This window comes from Heterocephalus glaber, unplaced genomic scaffold, assembly GCF_053883595.1.
Source record: "Heterocephalus glaber isolate CG9 unplaced genomic scaffold, H.glaber_assembly_v1.0 deba00000331, whole genome shotgun sequence".
NCBI lineage: Eukaryota > Metazoa > Chordata > Mammalia > Rodentia > Bathyergidae > Heterocephalus > Heterocephalus glaber.
The window spans coordinates 35,459,140-35,481,783 of record NW_028258142.1 but is presented as its reverse complement, the minus strand read 5'-3'; the positions used below and the strand labels follow the sequence as shown (position 1 = coordinate 35,481,783).

Here is a 22,644-nt window from a genome sequence, read left to right as displayed (position 1 = left end):
GACCAAGACTGGCTCATACCCAGACCACAAGCCCAGACTTGGAAGGCAGATACTTCTGTTGAGCAAGTTCTAGCTAGAGCTAGGCACAGAGAAAGGGCAATTGCTGGGGTGACCAGAGGGACCTCTAAAACATTCTGCCCCATAACACAACCCCAAGTCCTGTTGTGGTGAAACTCCACTAAGTCATCAACAACTACAAAAATATAGCGCCGGGGATGTAGCTCAGTGGTTTCACCGCCTGCTGAGCAAGCGCAAGGACCTGAGTTCGATCCCCAGTACCAAAAAAAAAAAAAAAAAAAACCTACAAAAATATAGAGGTGGCCTCCAGCTCTCAGTCACTCCAGAGATGCACAGCTGTTCACTTGTTGGTGCATATTCTCTGAAAGCATCCAGTTTAGAGGGGAAGCACCACGGGCAGGGGGCAGCAAAAGCCACGGTGAACTCCAGGACAGGGTAAACTGCAGATAATAAATTAACAAGCCCTTGGGGCTGGAAGGTGTAGCTCAGTGGTAGAGCACAACAAGGCTGAGTTTAAGTCCCAGCACCAAAAGAAAAATTTTTTAAAGGCCAATGTGGTGGCAAACACCTGAAATCCCAGCACTCTGGGAGCCTGAGGCAGGAAGATTGCAAGTTGCAGCCTAGCATGGGAAATAAAAAGGGGTAGAGAGGGCCGGGGATTTAGCTCAGTGGCGCAGCGCCTGCCCGGCAAGCACAAGGCCCTGGGTTCGATTCCCGGTACCAAAAAAGAAAAGTGAAAAAAAAAAGGGGGGGGTACAGATGTAGCTCAGTGTGAAGGCATCTAGGTTCAATCTCCAATATTGCAAAAAAGAAAAAAAAAAAAAAGGAAGAAAATTACCACTTTGGGGCAGTAAAAGAAGCTGAAGTGCCAAAGACATTATCAAGATTTTTACTGAAAGTTTTAAGTATTTGGAGCAAATTTTTTTTGTAGAAAAGCATTGATACATTTTAGATATACATAATGATAACATTCATTATAGGGAATTTGTCCCAGTACATGATACATCTTGCTTCTTTTTTTTCCCCATTACCCCCCTCCCTTATGTACAAAAGCATTGTTTCCATTTTTTGCTTCAATTTTCTTTTTTTCCTGCCCCTTTTGTTTCCCCCTCCCCCTCCCTTGTTTCCCTTCTCATTTGAACATTTTCTTCCCATTTCCCAATGTCTATTGTACATTTCAGTCCCTATTTCCACTTTTGGTTTCTCACACCAGAGAAATAATGCGGTATTTAAACCTGTGTGTTCAATTTATTTCACTTACAAGTAGGGTATCGAGCTGGGAATTTAGCTCAGCAGTGCTGCACCTGCCTGGCAAGCACAAGGTCCTGAGTTCGATTCCCAGTACCAACAAAAAAAAAGTATGATCTCAGGGTGCATCCATTTGGCTATAAATGTCTCAAGGTTATCCTTCTTTATGGCAAAGTATTACTCCATTGTATTAAAAAAAAAACTTTATTCATTGATCAGTTGATGGGCATTTGGGCTGTTTCCAAGATTTACTTATTACGAATTGCGTGGGGCAAATATTTCAGATGTGAATCTTATTGTCTATGTTTTAATTTTTCATTCATGTAAATTATTTTAAAAGGCGTTCTTAAAAAGTTTCATGGTACACTGTACCTTAATTTCCTCAGATCTGCAAGATTCCTGAATTTTAACTCTCTTCCACCACCACGTGGTAAAATTTTAAATTGCAAGTGGCTGTGCCTCTGGCCAGAAAATATTCCTCAATTATTTATTAAACTCATCTCTGGGGCAGGCACTGGGTTAATAAGACAAGAAAAATATATGCTATGCTCTAGGGATCTATAACCAATTTAGGATATTTTACTAACAAAATTAAATAATATCACCATAGAAAATATGCAATAATGAAATTAACTTCCCAGAACTTGTAAGATAACCACTGTAAATATTTTGGCACAATGCATGACTTAAGTGTATCTAAATTTTGGAGTTTTTTTAACTCAACTATTTGCAAAAGTTATTAAACATATTTTTCCTAACAAAAAGATGTTATGAGGTTTGCTTTTTTTTGGGGGGTACCAGGGATCAAACTCGGGTCCTTGCACTTGTGAGGCAGGCGGCAGAACCACTGAGCTACATCCCTGGCCCAAGGTTTGCTTTTTTTTTGAGATAGTCTTGCTATGTAGTGCAAGCTGGCCCTGAACTCATGGCAATCCTCCTGTGTCAGCCCCCCGAGTGCTGGAGATTACAGGAGTGTACCACCATGCCTGGCTCCCTAACAGAAACCTTAACAGCACAGTGCTGGCCACTGTATAAACATATAGACCCACTTGCATAAAAAAATTGAAAATCTCTGTGAAGAGAAATTCAGCCATGTCACCCAAATGTAAAATGCATCCATATTTTGACCTAACAATTCCATGTCAAACAACATACCTGTTATGGCTTGTATATAGATGTCCCCTCAAAGCCTCATATAGTCATAGGTGGGGGTTTTCAGAGGTGGCTGGATCTAGTGTGTGTGATGCTGGGATCAAGGGAGGGTGATTAGTAAATTAGACCACTAATTGGTTTGGCATAGTTCTGGGTGTGAATAATGGGAAGGCCCACCCTGAGTGTGAGTGCTACCTGCCCTAAAAGTGTGTAGCCTAGATAGAATATAATGGGCAGAAAGAGGGCTGCTGTGTTCCCTTGTTGCTGCTTGTAGCTTGGTGCTTGCTGCCTTTTGTCTGCCCTGCTTTGCCATGGACTGTTTTCCTCTACCATATCACCCTGCCTTGCAGCCAGCTGACTATGGACTGAAACTTCTGCAAACTGTGAGCTGAAATAAACCTTCCCTCCTGTGTCAGGTATTTTGTCTCTGCAATGAGAAAAGTAACTAAGACACTATTCTTCAGATATATTCTCACATGTACACAGTGAAAGATGTATATAGTTTCTCATAGTGGCATGGCCACTCTGGCAAAAGGTTTGAAACAAATGTCCACTTATGGGGAACAAGCTCAATATATTGTGATATAGCCATACAATGATTTTTAAAATGAGGAAGCTCTTTGCATATTAGTATGCAACACTCACCAGATATGTCACTAAGTGAAAAAAAAGCAAGATGTAGAACAAGCTGTGACTTACGTGGGAAGAAAAGAATAGACACACATTTTTTTCCCCAGTACCAGGGATCAAACTCAGGACTTGTGAGTTGCACTTGTGAGGCAGGTGCAGTGCCACTGAGCTAAATCACCAGCCTCTAGACACACATTTTAAATGTTTCCCTCTGCGGGCTGAGTGACATAGGATGGAGGGAGACCTACTTTTCACTATATCCATTTTTAGATCTTTGAATTTATACCCTGTAGATTTATTAAAAGCAAAAATAAATCTAAAGAAGACTCTTCAATATCACTTTTAATTTTTGCATAATTTCTAATCAAGTGGCTACACCAATACTTACTCAGCATTTCCATATGGTTGTGATAAGTATCTTTTCTATAAATCTTTGTTAAAATTTCTCATAGCAGAATTATAGATCAGAGAATAGAAACAGTTTTAAGGTTCTTAAGGTATACTGTCAAATTGTCTTCCAGGAAAATTTTATCAGGCTGTATTCAGCAGAGTAAAGGTCTGCTCAGACTCCTGGCTTTTCAGAAACATTGGATAATTCCTGATAATTTGATCATTGAAATTGTCTCATTATGGTTTTAATCACTATTTAATAGAGTTTTTCATGATTTTTTTAGGCTATGCCCTTTTTAGGGAATTATCCACATCTTTTGCCTTTTATCTATAAAAGCCTTGTTACTTTCCTAATCAATTTGCCATCTTTGCTGCAAACATATCTTGCCCTGTATTTCATAACTTAGCGTGCTACCTAGAACATTATAAATATTCAATAAATACTCAGTTAAATGAGCTTTCATTTAATTAGGTTGTTTGGGCTCAGTTTTCATGTTTATGAAATCTTATCTGTTGATATTCTCTATGACTATTTCCCCTTACTCTTTTGTTGAAAAGTCCTTTCCCGGGGCTGGGGATTTAGCTCAGTGGTTCTGCCACCTGCATCACAAGCACGAGGACCCAGGTTTGATACCTGGTACCCCCCCAAAAAAAAAATCTTAAAAAAAAAAGTCCTTTCCAAACTGGGCATAATAGAACAGTTCTCTAACCCCAGTACATGGGAGGCTGACACAGGAGGATGGAGAGTTTGAGGCCAGCCTGGGCAACTTAGCAAGTTCAAGGCCAGCTGGGACTACTTGATGAGACCTTGTCTCAAAAAAGAAAATAAAATATCATTCCCCATTCATTAGCTAACTTCAGAAAGTAGGAAATCATCCCACCCAGCCCATACTAGTTATCTATTTCTGCAAAACAGACTACTTTAAAATTCAGCAGCTTAAAACAATAAAAATGGATTATCTTGCATAGTTTCTGAGGGTCAGGGATTTAAGTTGTGTGCTTTGAGCTCAGGCATTCCTTGGGGTTACAGGGAACCTGTTGGCAGGGGTGTGGTCATCTCCAAGCTGTAGTGGGGCCAGAGAATCCAGTTTCACACTTATCCTGTAGCGGCAGCTAGCTTCTAGCTGGTTACTCGCCTGAGGCTCACTTCACCGTTGTGAGGGTCTTGGTATAAAGCTGATCCCAACAAGGCAACCTGCTTTCCCCAGGGTAGGGATCTGAGCGATGGATAGAGAAAGAGAGGGAGGAATGCACACAAAAGCCACATTTTCCCCCAGTGCTGGGGTTTGAACCCAGGACCTTGCACACTTTAGGTAAGGCTGTATCCCTCAGCTACATCTCTGGCTCTCCACATTATTTTAGTAACCTAATCTCAGAGCCCTATTTTGAGCCATGTCACCGGGAAGGTTTGGGAGTTCCTTCCTCTCCCAGACCTCACCCCATACCCATAACACCTCTGGTGTCTGAATGGAGGCACCCACATAACTCAGATACATTGGCTGTGTATTTCCTTCCTGCCTTCACGTAGTGTTAGCTCCTCTAGCAGTTCTGGAGGGGCAGGAACCCACACTGCTGCCAAAAGACCCCAGAGCTCTGAACCAGCCTCACCACTTAAGAATTCCACCACCTCTACCATGAGGAGATTGTCCCAGTCGGGCTCAGCACTAGCTAGGATGCTTCCTGTTACAAGACACAAAGACCAATTTAAATCCACTTCAGCGAAAAAGTGAATAATTAGTTCACTTAAGTGCAAAGACCCTGGCTAGTACTGGCTTCACACATTGCCGAATCAGGGCTCAAACCACGTTACCAAGACCTGTGTGTTGCTCCATCCTTGGGCCCTGGCTTTCCTGTGCTGCTTTCTTTCTCCAGTTCCTCGTGCCAGCTCCTGGCCGCTCTGCACCAGCTAAAAGAAGATAGAGAGCCTCTTTTCCTTAGCATTTCAGACAAACCTAGCCAGCATCTTCCCAAAGGTCATGTTCTTACCTCCCCAGGACATGCTTTTCAGTTTGGCCAAGGACTCGTGCTTCACTCCTAGAGTAGATGTAATTCCCACCAGTGACACAGACAGAATATGGAGGAAAGGGAGGACCTCCCCAGAGGAAATGAAGCATCTTTTCACTGAAATGGGATAAAGGGATGGTGGATGGCAAAAAATAACAAATGTCACCTGGTGTGGTGGTGCATGCCTGTAACCCTAGTGCTCTGTGAGGGTGAGGCAGGAGGAACTCAAATTCAAGCCCAGCCCAGGTAATTTAGAGATTTAGCAAGACCTTGTCTCAAAATAAAAATAAAAATGGGGTGTCGTGGTGCATACCTGTAATCCCAGCACTTGGGAAGCAGAAGCAAGAGGATCTGTGAGTTTGAGGCCAGCCTGGGCTACACAGTGAGTTCAAGGCTAGCCTAAATAGTAAGACCTTGTCTCAAAAAAAGAAAAGAAAATCAACACAACAGATTTCTTTAATTTCTATACTTTGAAAAATCTGGCACTCAGATAGTGTGTGCTTAGCATCTGTGAAGCCCTGGGTTCAATCCCTAGCACTACCACTAAAAAAAAAATAAAACTTCTAACAGATTTTTTCCCCTTCTCTTTCCCTCCCTCAATCCAACCAACATACAGATTACTGGGTTATTTTTCTTAATCTTTCATCCTTATATCACTACTTTTTTCATGTTTTTCTTTTGCCCAAATTAAGTAATTACATTCCACTGCCTGTGCCTGGCCTCTGAGCTTCCCAGGCTGGTCCTGGCCTACCTTTCCCATCGCCTTCCCGATCCTATGGCCCCAGCCCCTGAGCTCTTGGTTCAATTTCCGTCCTTACCACCCACATTCACTAAAGCTTGCAGACTACCCGGGCTGCCCTTCCTCCTGTTCACTTTGGTCTTCACCACTTCCACAGCAGCACCAGCCCTCAGTGTCTTCTCACTTCTTGAATTTTAGGACTTGTCATCATTGACATTAAATAAGCCTTTAATGATATATTACTTATATCTTTATGTTTTTCTCATCTAGTTTCTATTCCTCTGGGACACCTTACTTCCCCAAGAAAATTGCAAAGCTCCTCAAAATAAAGATGGGATTTTCTCGTGTAATCCAATGGATTAGACCAATGATGAATGCCCAAACTGCAACCCAAAATCCACTTATTTATCCCAAAGTGCCAACACTGCAATTAAACCTGAATACTGAGGTTTTAGTTTAGAAAAACAAACAAACAAACAAAATACATTAACATCTTTTGCCTTAAAAGAAAAACAAATCCAGGAGTGGTGGCCCACACCCATAATCCCAGCACTCCAGAGGCTGAGGGAGGAGGATCAGCATGAATTTGAGGACAGCTTGGGCTACACAGTGAGTTCAAGGAAAGCCTGAATTACATAGCAAGACCATCTCAAAACCAAAACCAAAGCTAAAACCCAAAAAACACATGTGCCATAGGTACACCTCCACTGGCTTAGACCATGATAAAGCCAGCCAGGGAATTCATATGCTGTTTGCTATCACCAACAGCTGTTCTCATTTTTATTTTAGTTCCCATCATCTGACCCCTTCCTTCCAGAGCCAGCACAAACCTGGCAGGGGGTAGTTACAGGCCAGGTAAAGCCAGAAACCAGGATGTGGCCAAGCAGAGGTCATGGTACCAAGCACCAATGATATAGGAGATAGGGCTGGTAAAGCTGGCTAGAAAAAAGACCAGGACCTGTCAGTTACACAAGCTCAGGGCAATGTCAGGAATGTAGAACTTCATGAGAAGTTCCCACAAGATGTGGATGGCATAAAAGAAAAACCAGACACCACGGGAAGCTCGCTATCGCTATCATGAATTTCTACAGTAGCCCATACCGTGTTTCAGAGGGTCCTCTTGCCCACTCCAGGGTCCAAGTGTGTGACAAACCAAAACATGTGTCTCTAGTGGGTGCTGATGACCTGTGGAAGATGGAGGAAGCCTGCAGGCTGCAGCAAGAGGGCACAGATGCTGTGGAAGGAAGCTGCAGGGCACAACAAGGGCCTTGCCCTGGATGAGGAGCAGTAGGTGGATGAGCCACCCTGGGCCTGCCTAAGCACTGCAGAAGGGCCCACCTCAGCATCACCCCCACCCACAGTGGGTGGTACTCCTGTGGTGACAGCCAAAACTGAGTAGTGCCATCAGGAGAGGCCTGGCACACTGAGCCCAGGGTGGCCTGCACCTAAGCAGGCCCTGTCCCCTGCAGAGCACTAGGTCCTGGAGGCCAAGAAGCAGGTGCTGTGGAAGGCAGCTAGGATGAAGTTTCTGGAATAGGACATGCTCAGAGCACAGATGGTACTCAGCAAGTCCCAGGAGGGCCAGACCAAGCAAGGGTCCTGAGAGCATCTAGCTAAGGCTCCATCACCTGTTCCCATTCCACTGTCCACCCCCTTGGAAGATCTCAGCCTCCAGACCAGTACCTTGCCCAGACACCTGTCGCCAGACTTCGCAGAGGAGCTGAGGTCCTTGGACCCATCTCCAGCCTCGCCCATAGCATGGAGATAGCCATGGTGCTTCTGGGAAGGCCCTCATCAGGTGCTGTGGGCCCTGAAGATGTGACGAAGTGCAGCAGCTACAAAGGGTCCTGAGCCTGGGCCCTGTGTCCTCCTAGGGAACTGTGCCTCCCCAGACTTGGGGTGGTGGCACTGCTGGCTCCAATACCACCCTTGCCCCAAGTCTTTTAACCTAGGTGTTAGCATTCTGAAGAGATCCCTCAGGAGTTCTGGCCTCTTAACTCCTGCCACCATCCTCTCCACCTAGGACCTCTTGGCAAGACTGTCACTATCTAATGTTTGCACAGCCAGACTCTATTTTGTGGTTTAAAGAGAATAAAGTTGACTACATTTAAAACAACAACAAAAAAGTGAAATACTATTTAACATGTTCACCTTGGGGCTGTAATTCGCGGGTCTTGCTGCTGGGTGGCTTAAACCACCAGTGATACATGTGTAACTGTCCAGCCATCAGGCAACTTTTATTAATTTTATTAGTAAAAAGAGCAGTAAAAGTGACTAGATCTATTTGTACCACCAGTAGTACAAGCTGCCAGATGGGACAGTTATGCATAAAAATACCTCTGGTTCAAGCTTGTGGGAACGTGTTAGGATATGCTTAATATTCTTGCAATCATAATTACAGAGCACTAAGAGACACAACACAAGGAGACTTTCAGCACAGCTAAGACTTTATAGTTAAGTTTTTAAAATTTAAGTCTGGCTGGGCATGGTGGTGCACACCTGTAATCCCAGCACTTTGGGAAGCAGGAGCAGGATGATCCCAAATTCAATCCCAGCCTTGGGCAATTCAGGTACTTACCAAGACTGTCTCAAAAAATAAAAGGCTGAAGATGTAGCTCAGTTCAAAGGCCCTGGGTTCAATCCCCAGTAACCCCTAACCCCTACCCCAAGTCTGAAAGCCTTATTACTGTACTTCAAATTTCAAGTCTTGCTTCTCAAATGTCCACCATTGCCCAGTAAGATACATCAAGGGAGAAACAAAGCAAAGCAGAAACAAAACAAAAACCACCCATATACACTTTGATAACCATTTGGTTGCCACGAGTCAGTAGGCAGAATATTTAAATCTACCTGGTCAGAATACTCAAATCCCTATCTCATCAGTCTCCAAGTGATCAAGAAAAAAATAAGCACCTGAAATCACAATTCGTTTCTCCTGTTTCAATTGCTATAACAGAATGAGTTGAGCTCTAGCTCAGTAAAAACTACAGGGGGCAAAAGACATACAGCATTAGGGTAACTTAGGTCCCTTAACTCTAGTATTTTTTAAGGAGAGCTTCAACACTTCATATGACTTATCAAATTCAAACAGCTCATGGGCAGTAGAAAATAATTCAAAAACAGCAAAAGAAAAAGCTTCACAGACCACCCCATGCTGAGGTCATCCTGCCAAGCAGAAACAATCTCATAGGGACCAATTTGCCCAAGTCAAGAGGATTCCTCCAGAGCTACGAAACCAGGACTGAGATAATCCACCAGACTTCATATAGATAGTAATACAGAAAGTACAACTGGGGCTATGGGACCAAAAATAAAATAAAATAAATTCAGATTCCTGACTCAAAAGATTATTTTCAGGGGAAATTTGCTCTTATATTGTCCCACTTTCATTAGATCATTAAAACCAAATCTGTTTAAAAAACACAAACAAAACCAATGTTTTTAAAATATTCTATACAAAGAACCTACCAAAGCTGAGAGGTAGGTATAAACACCATTTCAGCTTTCATCAGCTCACAGAAAGTCAGATAAGCAGTATTTCCCTTTATCTAGTTTGTAGCTGAAGTATTGGGTACCAATACAGGCAAGTTAGGGCTGGGATGTAGCCAGGTGGTAGAACACAGGCCTACAAATACAAGGCCTGGGGTTAAAACAAAAGTAAACAGTACTCAGTACTGAAGGTGGGTGGGGAGGGACCCCATCATAGGTGAAGTAAAAGAGTAGACCAAAGAAATCGTGTATAGAAAGGATTATTCATAATTAGCATAGCAAGACCCCATCTTAAAACACAAGGGATGGGGATATAGCTCAGTGGTGAAGCACTTGCCTTACATGAGACCTTGGGTTTGATCCCAATCCCCAGTATCATCCAAAAAAAAAAGTTTTTGAGTATTTATGTGCCAGAAGTAGAAATCCAGTCAATAAATACACCAGGCATTTAAAGTATTTTTTTTTTCCAAACTAGGAATTACCACTAACACAAGATATGAAATGCTATACTTAGCCAAGTCACTGCATGTTTCTAGAAGTAACACATGAAATAGGCTCTGAATAATGAATAGTTAAAAGCAAAAATTAGAAGCAAATGAGGCTGAAGTGGCCTGAAGGGGAACCTACGGAATAGGACAGGCTAAGGGAAATGGCTATTAAGACTGAAATTGACAGAACTTGGAAGTTAAGAGTTCCCATGACTGATAAGACTTCCTTAGGCCAGAAAAGGAAAATCAAAAAGTCAAAACCAGAAGTGGTTTTGCAGTCAAATAGCTAGACAGCAATACAACTAATGTCAGAAATGATTTACTGGGGGGAAAGGGACATATTAATAAAAATGAAGTTTTTGTACAGCAAAGTGCCAAGAGGAAATTTGAGACTGCACCTCAGTAGAACACCTGCCTCGCATATGCAAGGCCCTGGGTTTGATCCCTAGCACCTCAGGGGAGATTTCCTAACACAGACCAAAAATACTGCAAATACCAATTTAATTACAATCAAAAACTGCAGCTCATGATGTAGCCAGGGATGGTGGCACATGCCTGTAATCCCAGAACCCGGGAGGCTGAGGCAGGAGGATCGCCCAAACTTCAAGGCCAGCCTGAACTACAAAGTGAGACCGTCTCAAAAAACAAAACAAAACTGCAAAACTGCGGCTCGTGAAATGTTTCTCTATACAAGGCTTTTGTTTTGAAAACAAGGCCTTTGCCCTGAGCTTTATCTCTCTTATGTTTTGTTTTGGGTACGGGGATCAAACCCAGGACCTTGCACTTAGGAGGCAGACACAGCTCCACTGAGCTACATCCCCGGCCCTTATCGCCCTTATTTTTAAAGAGAAGGTCTCACTAAACTGTCCAAACTTGTGATCCTCCTGTATCACCACATCAAGGTTTCTCTTCAGTTTCTAATATCCATTTTTCATTCTTAGCAATTTTTATGTTTTTCAGAATTTTAGTTGTCCTCTCCTTTGCCTGCCTATACCACCTCTTTATGCACATAACTTTTCACAGAAGTCAAGCTCAATATTATCAACTTGCCTCATATATTGTATCAATGTTCAATTAAAATAGGTAAAAAAGACATTTAGTAATTCCTCAACGTAATCTCAGTTGTTTTAAAAAATAACAACTGAAAAAGAATATGGGGCTAGGGATTTAGCTCAGTGGTTCTGAAGCCTGCCTCGAAAGCATAAGGTCCCAAGTTTGATCCCCAGTACCAACCCCCCCCCAAAAAAACCCCCACAAACCACAGAAACTCCCATGTAATATGGAACTTTTATTTTAACGTGATTTCTGTACATCAGGAATATCAGAGGATACCTTTTACAAAGGGAACTGATTTGATGAGAACAATGACAAAACCAAACCAGTATTTGATGTGAATCCATGAGTTTATGCTTCAAATCCAGCTAAGAAGTTTGTTACAATCTCTTTCAGTTTTGCATCTGACTGTTCTGAGATCTTCCCATCAGCCCTATTTGGAAATAAGAGCAGATCATTAGTTCTGACCTAGAAAAAAATCCAATGACTAGCCTTTACAGAATTTAAAAAGATTAAAACTTTGTATCTTAAAATTTAACTGCTTACAAAGAAAGGACATCAACTACATTCATACCTGATATTGCCCAACAGGGCTTGGTGTTGGCTGACAACATGGGACAAGAAAGCCTGCTCAAACTTTGTGATTTTGCTGGGCTCCAGTTTATCAAGATAACCCCTTACACCCGCATAGATAACAGCCACCTGTTCCTCAATAGCCATGGGAGCTGAAAAGAAGCAAAAGAATGTCAAAGGAGTTGCTCAAACAAATCCCATGTTACTGAAGTCAGAGAAAATCTTCCTTCCAATTATTATTTTTGTTTTTTGGTACCAGGGATCAAACTCGGGACCTTGTGCTTGCAAGGCAGGCACCAGAACCACTGAGCTAAATCCCCGGCCCTTCCTTCCAATTATTAACATGTCCTTATGTATTCACCTACTCTATTTTCAGTGAACCTGTAACTCCACTTAGGAGTCCTTCCTTCCTAACAAACAGGAGCAACATCTTTGGAATAACCCACTAAACACTACTTATAATCTGCCAGTGTTTATAGTGTTTTGGTTCAAAGCATTAGCAAGATAAAAACACACCAATGTTCTTATAAATCTGCCAAATTCTACAGTCATACAGCCGATGGAGTAGGGAAATCTAATAGGTTTTAGTTCCTGAAAAGGCATTAAAATACTTAGTTTTTCTGATTATTAACATCATAACATTTACATTTAAATGGTGATAGGGTCTGTAATTAGGTAAAATAAAGGTAGGCGCCCCCCCGCCTTCTTTTGATACTGGAGATTGAACTCAGGACCTTGCGCTTACAAGGCAGGCAAAGCGCCACTGAGCTAAATCCCCAGCCCAGGTAGGAGCCTTTGATAAAAGGTAAGAGCCTGTGATATGTGATGTAACTGGAACATACAGTAGGAACCTGACCAGATGAAGGAAAGAACTTACAATACTGGCCCTGCTTCAGCAACTCAGTCAGACGCACGCCACGACTCAGAAGTTGTTGGGTAGCAGCATCGAGATCAGAACCGAATTGGGCAAAAGCAGCAACCTCACGATACTGAGCCAACTCCAGCTTCATGGTACCTGCCACCTGAAACACAGAAGTTACTGGTACCATATCTCAATGACACAGAGCACTACACAGTTTGTATAAAAATCTTTTAAGATTTTAATCTAATAATATCTTCCAATGACTTAGTTTAAATCTAAAATGTTCCCCAAAGCTTCATGTGTTTAGGTGACTGGATCATGGAGGAGGCTACACTCATAGTCACTGATGAGTTTGTAGCTGACTTGATCTTAGCAGGTAGGGCTTGGTTAGAGGCAGGTCACTGGGGACATGACCTAGAAGGGTATTATCTCCCTCCCCGGCTCATCTCCTCTGCCTCATGGATGCCATGGGTTTAGCACCTTTTACTCTGTCATACCCCTCTGCATTCCTGTTCCTGCCTTGGAGCAGCTGACCATGGGGCAAAAATAAACCTCTCCTCCTTTAAGTTGTGACTGTCAAATATTTTGTCCCAGCAACAGGAAAGTGACAAAGACACCCACCCTGCCAAACAAGTAAAATTACCTGCTTCATAGCCCTGGTTTGGGCGGCAGATCCAACACGGGACACAGACAAACCAACATTAATGGCAGGGCGGATACCTTTGTAGAACAATTCTGTTTCCAAGAAGATCTACAATGTAAGAATAAACAGGAGAGAAGGATTAAAGTTAGAAATCAACTATTTTCAAATTTAAGTCACTGTGCCAAACTAAAACTCAAAACTGAGGATGAATGCTAGCATTTTCCAATGATAGCAGTTCCTTAGTCAGGCATGGTGACGCACTCCTATCATTCCACAGATGGTGAGGCAGGAGGATGAGTTCAAGGCTAGCCTGTGCTACACAGTGAGACCCTGTCTCAAAAAACAATACTAAAAAAAAAAATTTACTAACAATAACAGCAGTAAACCAAGAATTCCTTATAATCCAAATTATCCTACATACTCTACTGCTGAAATCAGGAGATGTGCTTACAAGGAAAAAAGCAGTAATGTATTTGCATTGAAATATGTACAAGAGAATGATTATCTAGGAGCAGAAAACAGTAGCTGAGTATAAATGAAACAAGAATGAAGCACACTACTACCATAAAATGATAACTGGGTGATAAGTACGTAAGTTTGCATTACATGTTTTTCTTTGAGATAGGGTCTCACTATGTAGGCCAGGCTGGCCCCGATTTTGAGGTGATCCTCCTGCCTCAGACTCTCAAGTGCTAGGACTATAGGCATGTGCCACCACCCCCAGCTTTGTAAGGTTGCATTATACTACCCTTACTTCTGTATACATTTGAAAATTTCCATAATGAAAGTAAACAAAGCTTTTGTAAATAAGGAGGGGAAGAAGGGTCTCAGCTGAGGAATGGGTGAAAAAAAAGGACGCAGCAAGATATATAATGTACAAGTACAAATTCCCTATGATGAATGTTATCATTATGTATATCTAAACTGTACCAATAAATGTTTTCCAACAACAACAGAAAATTCAAACTGTAGCATGATAACTGACATTAAAAAAAACCAACAAAATACCTGTCCGTCAGTGATGGAAATGACATTTGTTGGAATATAAGCAGACACATCACCAGCCTGAGTCTCTATGACTGGTAAAGCAGTCAAGGAGCCACCACCAAAAGAATCATTCATTTTGGCCGCGCGCTCCAGCAGCCGCGAGTGTAAGTAGAACACATCACCTGGATAGGCCTCACGACCAGGGGGTCGACGGAGCAACAGCGACATCTGGCGGTAAGCAACAGCCTAAGATACAGAAGAGCACCGTGAGGTTCACCAACTTAAGAGAAGCTGTATTTGTCAACTTCCCCCATGTTGCAAACACAGATTATAAAAATACTTTTTCTTTGACCTGTTTGGATAAGTCGTCATAGATGATCAAAGCATGTTTGCCATTATCTCTAAAATACTCTCCCATAGAACAGCCAGAGTAAGGAGCCAGGTACTGAAGTGGGGCAGCATCAGAAGCAGTAGCTGACACCACAATGGTATACTTCATAGCATCTGAGGAGAAAAGTTTTACATCTTACAAATGTACCTATACTGCAATTTAAAATTACAGGACACTATCAAAATATTACCCAAGAGATAGAAAGATTTACCCTTAAGAATTAACCACAGTCAGTGAGGTGTGGTGGTGTACTCCTGTAATCCCAGCACTCTGGGAAGCCAAGCAGGAGGATTCAAATTTGGAGGCCAGCCTCAGCAACTAAGCAAAAAAACAAACCAAAACAAAAAAAAGTGCAGGGGTGCAGCTCAGTGCAAAGGCCATGAGTTTAATCCCTAGTACCAAAAAAATTAACTACAACTCAGGCAAAACTTTTCTCTTTCAGTTTTATTAGACAAAATCTTGCTATGTAGGCTCAGGCTGGCCTTGAACTCAAGATCCTCCTGCCTCAGCCTTCTGAGTACTGGGACTATAGTATACACCACCACACCAAGATAAAACCTTGAAATTTTTTGTTTTACACTTTTGTTTTTCTTTTATTTACCTTAGAAAGTTCAGTTTATTATGGAGCAACTAAAATCGGCCTTCACTAAGTAAAAGCTGCTCGAAGATTAGCAGCAATAGGATTTAAGATGACAGTGCTGGGTAAGTTTTCTAATACCTGCATCTGTAAGTCTCTTCACCAACTGGGCAACAGTGGATCTCTTCTGACCAATAGCAACATAGATACAGTACAGTTTCTTCTTTTCATCAGATCCATCATTGAAACGTTTCTGGTTAATGATTGTGTCAATAGCAATTGATGTTTTCCTTTAAGAAAAGAATATAAACAAATGTTATTAAGGATTTCAAATGATGTCCCAAGTATAAAATTTTACTACTATTAATCTTCATACCACATTCTACTGTGCCCACAATAGCCAAAGGATTGACCATTCCAATATGGAAAGGTAATCTTAGCAGAAATCATTTTACTTAGAATCTATAACATGTTTCTGAGTCTTTACCCAGTCTGTCTGTCACCAATAATCAGTTCACGCTGACCACGGCCAATTGGCACTAAACTGTCCACAGCCTTAATGCCAGTCTGCATTGGCTCCCGCACAGAGATTCGAGGAATGATCCCAGGGGCTTTCAGGCCCACTCGCCTTCGGGTCTTGGAACCAATTGGGCCCTGTAAAAAACAGTAACAACTTCTTAGGAATCAAAAGGAATCTTTAGAATATTCAGTTTTGATATTTGCTAGAAGATGCAACATCTAATGTTAAAACCCACCTTTCCATCAATGGCATTACCAAGGGCATCTACGACACGGCCCAGGAGCTCCTCACCCACTGGAACATCCACAATGGCTCCCGTCCTCTTAACAATATCTCCTTCTTTAATTAGTTTATCGTTCCCAAACACGACAACACCAACATTGTCTGGTTCCAAGTTCAGAGACATACCCTATACAAAAGAACATAATTGAACACCATCCTTATATACCACTACCACATGATAGGCAAGTAGCCAGGAGAAAAAGGAGCATCTTCATTTTCATGTTTTACGTGTGTGTATTTTTTCAACTAACAATCAATCTTCTTTGATTAAGGGTTTTCAAGTAGCAACATGTTCCCGTGAATAATCTTTTGGCAGCACCTCTAAGCCTTATGTGCTCATTATCACATCTTAAAAAAAATAAAGCAGAAAAATTGGTTAAGCTTTTTTCCAATGCATTTTCTTCAGTTGTGGCTTTTGAAGCAAATGATCAATATGAAATAAAGTGATCCAGAATCAAATAGAAATTTTATGACAAATTTGACTTATACCTTTTACCTAAAAGAAGTTCCATCAGTTAAAAAAATCAGAACCTGTACTCAGGTTAATAAAAATAATTAAAAAGTTCTGCAGCTCTCAAGGGCTTGTCATTTCATGTTCTTACTTTAGACTTGTTTTGTAAATACAGCTGCTTCCCAAGGGGGGGAAAATAGAAAACAATTAAAAGCTATCCAGCTGGGGATTTAGCTCAGGGGTTCCGCCGCCTGCCTCGCAAGCACAAGGACCCAAGTTCGATCCCAGATACCAAAAAAAAAAAAAAAGAAAAAAAAAATATGACCTAAAAGCCATCCAATTGTAGCCAATCAAGAACAAATTTTTAGTGGGGTATGGTGGTGCACACCTATGATTCCAGCTCTCTGGGAAGCTGACATAAGAGGACTGCCAAATTTTGAGCCCAGCTTGGGCTTAGAAAGACCCGGTTTCAAAACAAAAAAATAAAAAGGGCTAGGGAACGTAGCTCAGTGTGAAGGCCTTGGGTTCAATCCCCAGTACCCTGGAGGGAAAAATACATTTGTATAATGTAACAAGGTAAAGTCATCTCTGATCATTATAATTATATTTCAAATTGGTTAAGGTGTAAAATCTCTATATCCTGTCTGAAGCACCAATGCTACTCTAGGAAGTCTGCTGAGTAAGGAAAGACCTGGGGCAGTGCTTACAATAAATACAGAATAACACTGCAGGTACAAAGACTTTCTCTTATGTTCAACACACTATCCACTAGCCCCGTGGTTATTTAAATAGAACATTTAGACATAAGTTGTAAAAAATTAGAACTCAGTTCTTCAGTTACACTAGCCACAAAAAGAACATTTATACATGTTTCAATCTCACCTTCCAAAAATATATACACTGAAGAGAGGTCACATTTTCAGCCAAGGTCTTACAGTTAATAACTCTTATTTGTCTTCCACAAGTGGCTTATTCCATTCTAGACACTACTAAGAGGATCAACATAATCTCTTCCAAAATCTGTGTGCTTACTGCATAGTCCTGCTGCACCTGGTTCACTTGGATATTATCCTATGCCTTCATTAGAGAGCACCTGCCTCCTACAACTAGGATCAACCAAATACAAAGTAGACTTGTACTGTATTAGAGCATCTTGTCTTATAGTGATACCACTAACTCCCCTTTCAATAATAAAGTCACTGATTTTCAACTTCCCACCAGTAATTTAGCTGAAGTTATTAAATACTTTGGCATAAAATGATCTTAAACACTAGAACAGAACAGACTTGAACTTCCTGTAATTTCAGTGATGACTTACTAAATTTCTTATTGCTCCTCTTTTTTTTGCAGTACTGGGGATCAAACTCAGAGCCTTGCACTTGGGAGTGAGGCTCAGTGCCACTGGGCTAAATGCCTGGGCCCTAAATTTCTTATTTTGGAGCCAGTGGCCACAACTTATGTCTAAAAACATTAGCTAAGCAAGAGACTTTTTAGTTCACTTTCTTTACAATCTATAACAAGAGGGGAAAAAATCATCTAGGGCAAACTGAGACAAACCTGACACAATCTCTGAATTGACAAATGAATAACTAAAAAATGATCCTAAAATAAAAATTTCATTTTATAATTTACCTTTAAACCTGAAGAAAACTCTACCATTTCTTCTGCCTGAACATTCCTTAGCCCATGTACCCGGGCAATACCATCACCTATACTTAAGACACGCCCAGTCTCTTCAAGGTCAACAGACGTATCAGCTCCAAGAATTCGCTCTTCAAGAATGGAAGACATCTCAGCAGTGCCTAAGAGATGACAATTCAATTAAGCAACAAACAATAAAGAACTCTTGTCCCAAGATCTTTTCAAAACTCATTTCCCAATGTAAAAATTAATTTTGTGATCATATAATAATCAAACTACATTCTAAAATGCAACACAAGATTCTATTCCAAAAGCTGGGTACCTACTACCACTAAAATGAGAAATCCAAGTGATTGAGGGGGAAAAAAGTTCCTTACAAGACAAATGTCAATCAAGCAAGAAGCTAATAAAACTAAACTTTACCCTTAAATCTTCTACATGCTTTGGTTTAACTTCTAAGGAATCTGTACCAAAGTTGAAATCTGAATTTTTGGCTGAACTCTTAGGAGCATATTTTTAAAATGCAGTGCATTTTAAAAAACAAATGTTTCTGGGTGTGGTGGTGCAAGCCTGTAATCCCAGCACTCAGGAGGCTGAGGCAGGATGATTGCCCCAAGTTTAAAGGCCAGCTTTAACTATATAGCAAAACCCTGTTTTAAAAAAATAAAATAAAAAAGCAAATGTTAAGCCAGGTATGGAGGCACATGCCTATAATCCAAGTATGTGGGAGGCTGAGGCAGCCGGATCTTGAGTTTGAGGCCAGATTGGGCTACACAGAAGACTCTATCTCAAAAACAAAAAAGTATTAAACAACTTTTAAAGGTGCAAAGTATTAAGTCTTCTCCTCAATATGTGGGGTATACTCTGTGTGTGTCCATGTACGTATTTGTCAACTTTCATTTGCAGGGGTGGGGGTGTAGCTCAGCAAAACATTTATCTAATATGTGCAAGGCTCTGGGTTCAAGTACCAGCACCACAAAAAGAGGAAAAAGTCCTAACACACATCTCCAAGGAAACTTCCCAACCCAAGACTGCTCACTTCCTCACTGCTCTATTGCATTTGCAATGCGAAAATTCATAAATTACTAGATATAAGTAGCAGTTGCTGCCTTTGAAAAAGAAACCTACCAGTAAGAATTGTTTTGTTTTTTTAAGACAGGGTCTCACTTATAGTTCAGGCTGGCCTCAACTCAAGGTGATCCTCCTGTCTCAGCCTCCCAAGTGTTAGGATGACAGACATAAGCCACCATGCCCAGCTGTTTTCTAATGCTTGTTGGGTTAGGGGGGAAAAATCTTTCATAGATCAAAAAGGGTGTCCATAAGCTAGGCACCGGCTTATGTGATTCCAGCACTATGGGGAGGTGGTAGCAAAATTCCAAGTTTGAACCCAGCCTGGGCAATTTAGCCCTGGCTCAAAATAAAAAAAGTTTTAAAAGGCCTAGAAGCAAGGCATGGTGGTGCACATCTATAATCCTAGTACTCTGGGAGACTGAAGTAGGAAGATCACAATTTTGAGTCAGGTCCAGACAACTTAGTGGGATCCTGTCTCCAAAAAATAAAAAAAAATTTTTCAAAAGGGCTGGGGATGTATCTTAGTGCAAAGGCCCTGGGTTTAATCTCCAGCACAGCAAAAACAAGAACAAAAAAGGTGTCTATACCATGTCTAGTTTGTTTTCACTGGAGGGGAGTTATGAGAACAGGGGATGCACTAATATCAAAAGAAGATTACTTAAGTGTAGTTCATTTCACTAGAACAAGAAAGCTTATAAGACAAGGCTAAATGGCACATCTGTGTTTTAAGAACCTGAGAGTCTGTAGTAAATAAATGAGAAAAAATTACCAACAAAAAACCCCACCCACTATAGTTAAATAACCTTTGTAACACATCTTCACTTGAAATAGTAAGTGTCATGTAGATGTACAAATGAGGACTTACCAGACTTTTGAAGGCAGGTGTTAGAGGCATGGAGGTTCCTTGCAGCAATGAAGGATGATTTCAAAGCATTTTTGGAGACCTAATACAATAACAATCTTAAAATTTTGACTTTTAAAACAGCCTTCATAAAATTTACAAGCTAGGTAGGATGTGGAGAGTATGCCCGTAATTCCAGCACTTGGGGGGTGCTGAGGAAGGAGGATAGCAAGTTTGACCCCAGTGTGGGCCACACAGGAGTTCAAGGTCAACTTTGGACTGGATAGCAAGATCCTGACTCAAAAAACCAGAACTGACAAGCTTAAACAAATCAGGTTTAGTTTGATCAAGTTACTGGTGAAAATATAAATTATATTTAAAGAATTGTTTAAAATAAAGAGTATTACATGCGAAATCACCTTTTGATATATTTATCTATTATGCAGTTCCTGGCACACAATAAACACTAAAAGTGTTATTTACAAGGTTGGGCATGGTAGCACATGCCTGTAATCCCAGCACTTGGGAGGCTGAGGCACAATGATCACTTCGAGTTCCAGACTAGTGAGTTCAAGGCCAGCCTGGACTACATAGCCAAGACTTTTGACTCAAAAAAACCACAAAACAATGGGGCCGGGGATTTGGCTCAGTGGTTCCACTGCCTGCCTTGAAAGCCCAAGGTCCTGAGTTCGATCCCCAGTACCAAAAAAAAAAAAAAAAAAAAAAAGGGTGCAGGTTTAAAAAATGCAATCCACCCAAAAAGCAACCATTAAAAAGGTATAAGTATCTTTCCCTCTAAAAGCTTCCAGCTACTATTACTTTGACTTAAAATGTCTGAGTTGGGCAGGGGATTCAGCTCAGTGGTTTTGCCGCCTGCTTCAAAAGAGCAAGGACCTGAGTTCGATCCCCAGTACCAAAAAAAAAAAAAGATGTCTGAATTGTGGCAATTCTCAATACAATTACTTTCCAAGGGGCAAATCTCAAAACTATTTCCAATTTTACTTTTAAAAAAAAAGAAAAAAAAAACGCTGGGCGTGGTGGTGCACATCTGTGATCCCAGCATTTGGGAGGCTGAGGCAGGATCACATCAAGTTCCAGGCCAGCATCTGCTACACAGTGAGTTCAAGGTTAGCCCGAACTGCATATCAGACCCTGTCTCAAAAAAAAAAAAAGTGTAAGTCCAGCCTGGGTAAGAAGGCAACTTAGGAAGCCCCTGTCTCAGTCTCAGAATAAACAAAAAGGGGTGCGGATGTAGCTGAGTGCAAAGATCCTGGGTTCAATCCCCAGTATTGGGGGGCTCATCAGAAATAGAGGTCAATTAACAGATAAGTAGGGCATGTAGACTTTTTTTTTAATTGCCGTGAACAAATCCTGCAACATCCTAGAACATGGACCTCTTTTCTTCAAGCTCTGATACTCTGAGTGATCACTGTCAATTCTGAAGCTACTACTCTACAGGAGCTAGATGAAATTCGTTAAACCGTAAATGCTTTTCTCCTAACAGAAAACGCAAATGCTATTAAATAAAAAGTAGGAATAGTACAACATAAGTGCATTCATTTCAGCTCTCAAATGCATACTACTCTGAAAACAAAGTGTAAATGTGTTTAACAGGACTTAATTAAGAGTTAAATTTTTCAAAGAAGCTTAGTTCAGAGTACTGACCTCAGAGAATTCTCCAAAGTTATGTTCTTTTTTTAATCTGAATTCTCAGTCATTGTCTACCAATTGCTCAAAACATCAGGTGGACAACTGAAGGACAAAATCTTTAAGCATGTCACAAAGCAAAGCCTTCTGTCAGATCGGGACAATTCAGAAAGCGGCTTCAGTGTTGTGACGGTACCTGTCACACCAAACGCTTCTTTACAGCAGTGAGGTGTGCCCGCGCGGATTCAGTATTCAGCACTAAGACCGCCTACCCAAGTGTCCAAAGTCACCTTCCTTATTTCTTTGCTCTGAACTAGGCTCCGAGCACAGGTGAAATGCCGGGGCTGCTGACCTTCATTCAATGTCAGGCTGCCCTGACTCGCGTCCACAGAGCTGACAGCGGTCCTCTCACCTTCCCCGGTGCGAGACCCAGGCAATGAGCGGCTCGGAGCTATCCTCGGGGACCAGCGCCCAAGCCTCGACCTTCATCCAAGTCCCCTCCTCGGGCAGATCTCAGGCCAAGGCCGGAATCCTCCAGAGGCCCATCTCCGGCCAACATCGAGGTCACCGCCTCCCCTGCACCATTCGGCCTCACTCTGCACCAGCAAAGGAGCCTCTCTGCCGCCCGCGGCCCAGCAGAGCTGCCACGGTGCAAGATGGCGGCCCCCGCCACAGCCCATCACCCTCCTTGCAGAGATCTCAAGCCAGCGCACACCATCCGATGCAGCCCTGCCGCGCCTTCTACCCGGGCCCCGGCGCTTACCAGCCCGGCCCGTCGAGGGAGGACGCGGGACACGGCCGCGGCGAGGCGCACGGACAGCATCTTCACAGCTTCGCCTCAGAAAGCTCCTCCGCAACCGCAGCCTCAGGACCGACTGAAACAAAATGGAGCGCGACGAGGAAGGTCAAGGCAGCCGACCCACCTGACCCGGAAGTACCGCCCCTCA

General features: G+C 41.9%; 1 protein-coding gene across 1 annotated transcript; it reads right to left on the bottom strand.

Moving 5' to 3' along the window:
- Nucleotides 1-11,433: 11,433 nt before the first annotated feature.
- Nucleotides 11,434-22,635, bottom strand: Atp5f1a (ATP synthase F1 subunit alpha). The gene is made up of 12 exons (XM_004855084.4): nt 22,461-22,635; nt 20,075-20,153; nt 18,130-18,299; nt 16,000-16,173; nt 15,732-15,898; nt 15,386-15,534; nt 14,629-14,780; nt 14,298-14,522; nt 13,290-13,397; nt 12,662-12,806; nt 11,786-11,936; nt 11,434-11,644 (listed from the first exon to the last, which is right to left on the bottom strand). The coding sequence occupies exons 1-12, from the start codon at nt 22,518-22,520 to the stop codon at nt 11,563-11,565; spliced, it is 1,662 nt and encodes a 553-aa protein (XP_004855141.1). The 5' UTR covers nt 22,521-22,635; the 3' UTR covers nt 11,434-11,562.
- Between the last annotated feature and the right edge of the window lie 9 nt (nt 22,636-22,644).

Bases quoted from the DNA above. Each gene is read 5' to 3' on its own strand.
- Atp5f1a (XM_004855084.4), bottom strand. From the start codon at position 22,520: ATGCTGTCCGTGCGCCTCGCCGCGGCCGTGTCCCGCGTCCTCCCTCGA. The intron at 16,174-18,129 runs GTAAATTATAAA...TCTTTTGTATAG, and splicing joins AGTTTTCTTCAGGTTTAAAG to GGTATGTCTCTGAACTTGGA. The intron at 11,645-11,785 runs GTATGAATGTAG...ATTTCCAAATAG, and splicing joins GCCCTGTTGGGCAATATCAG to GGCTGATGGGAAGATCTCAG.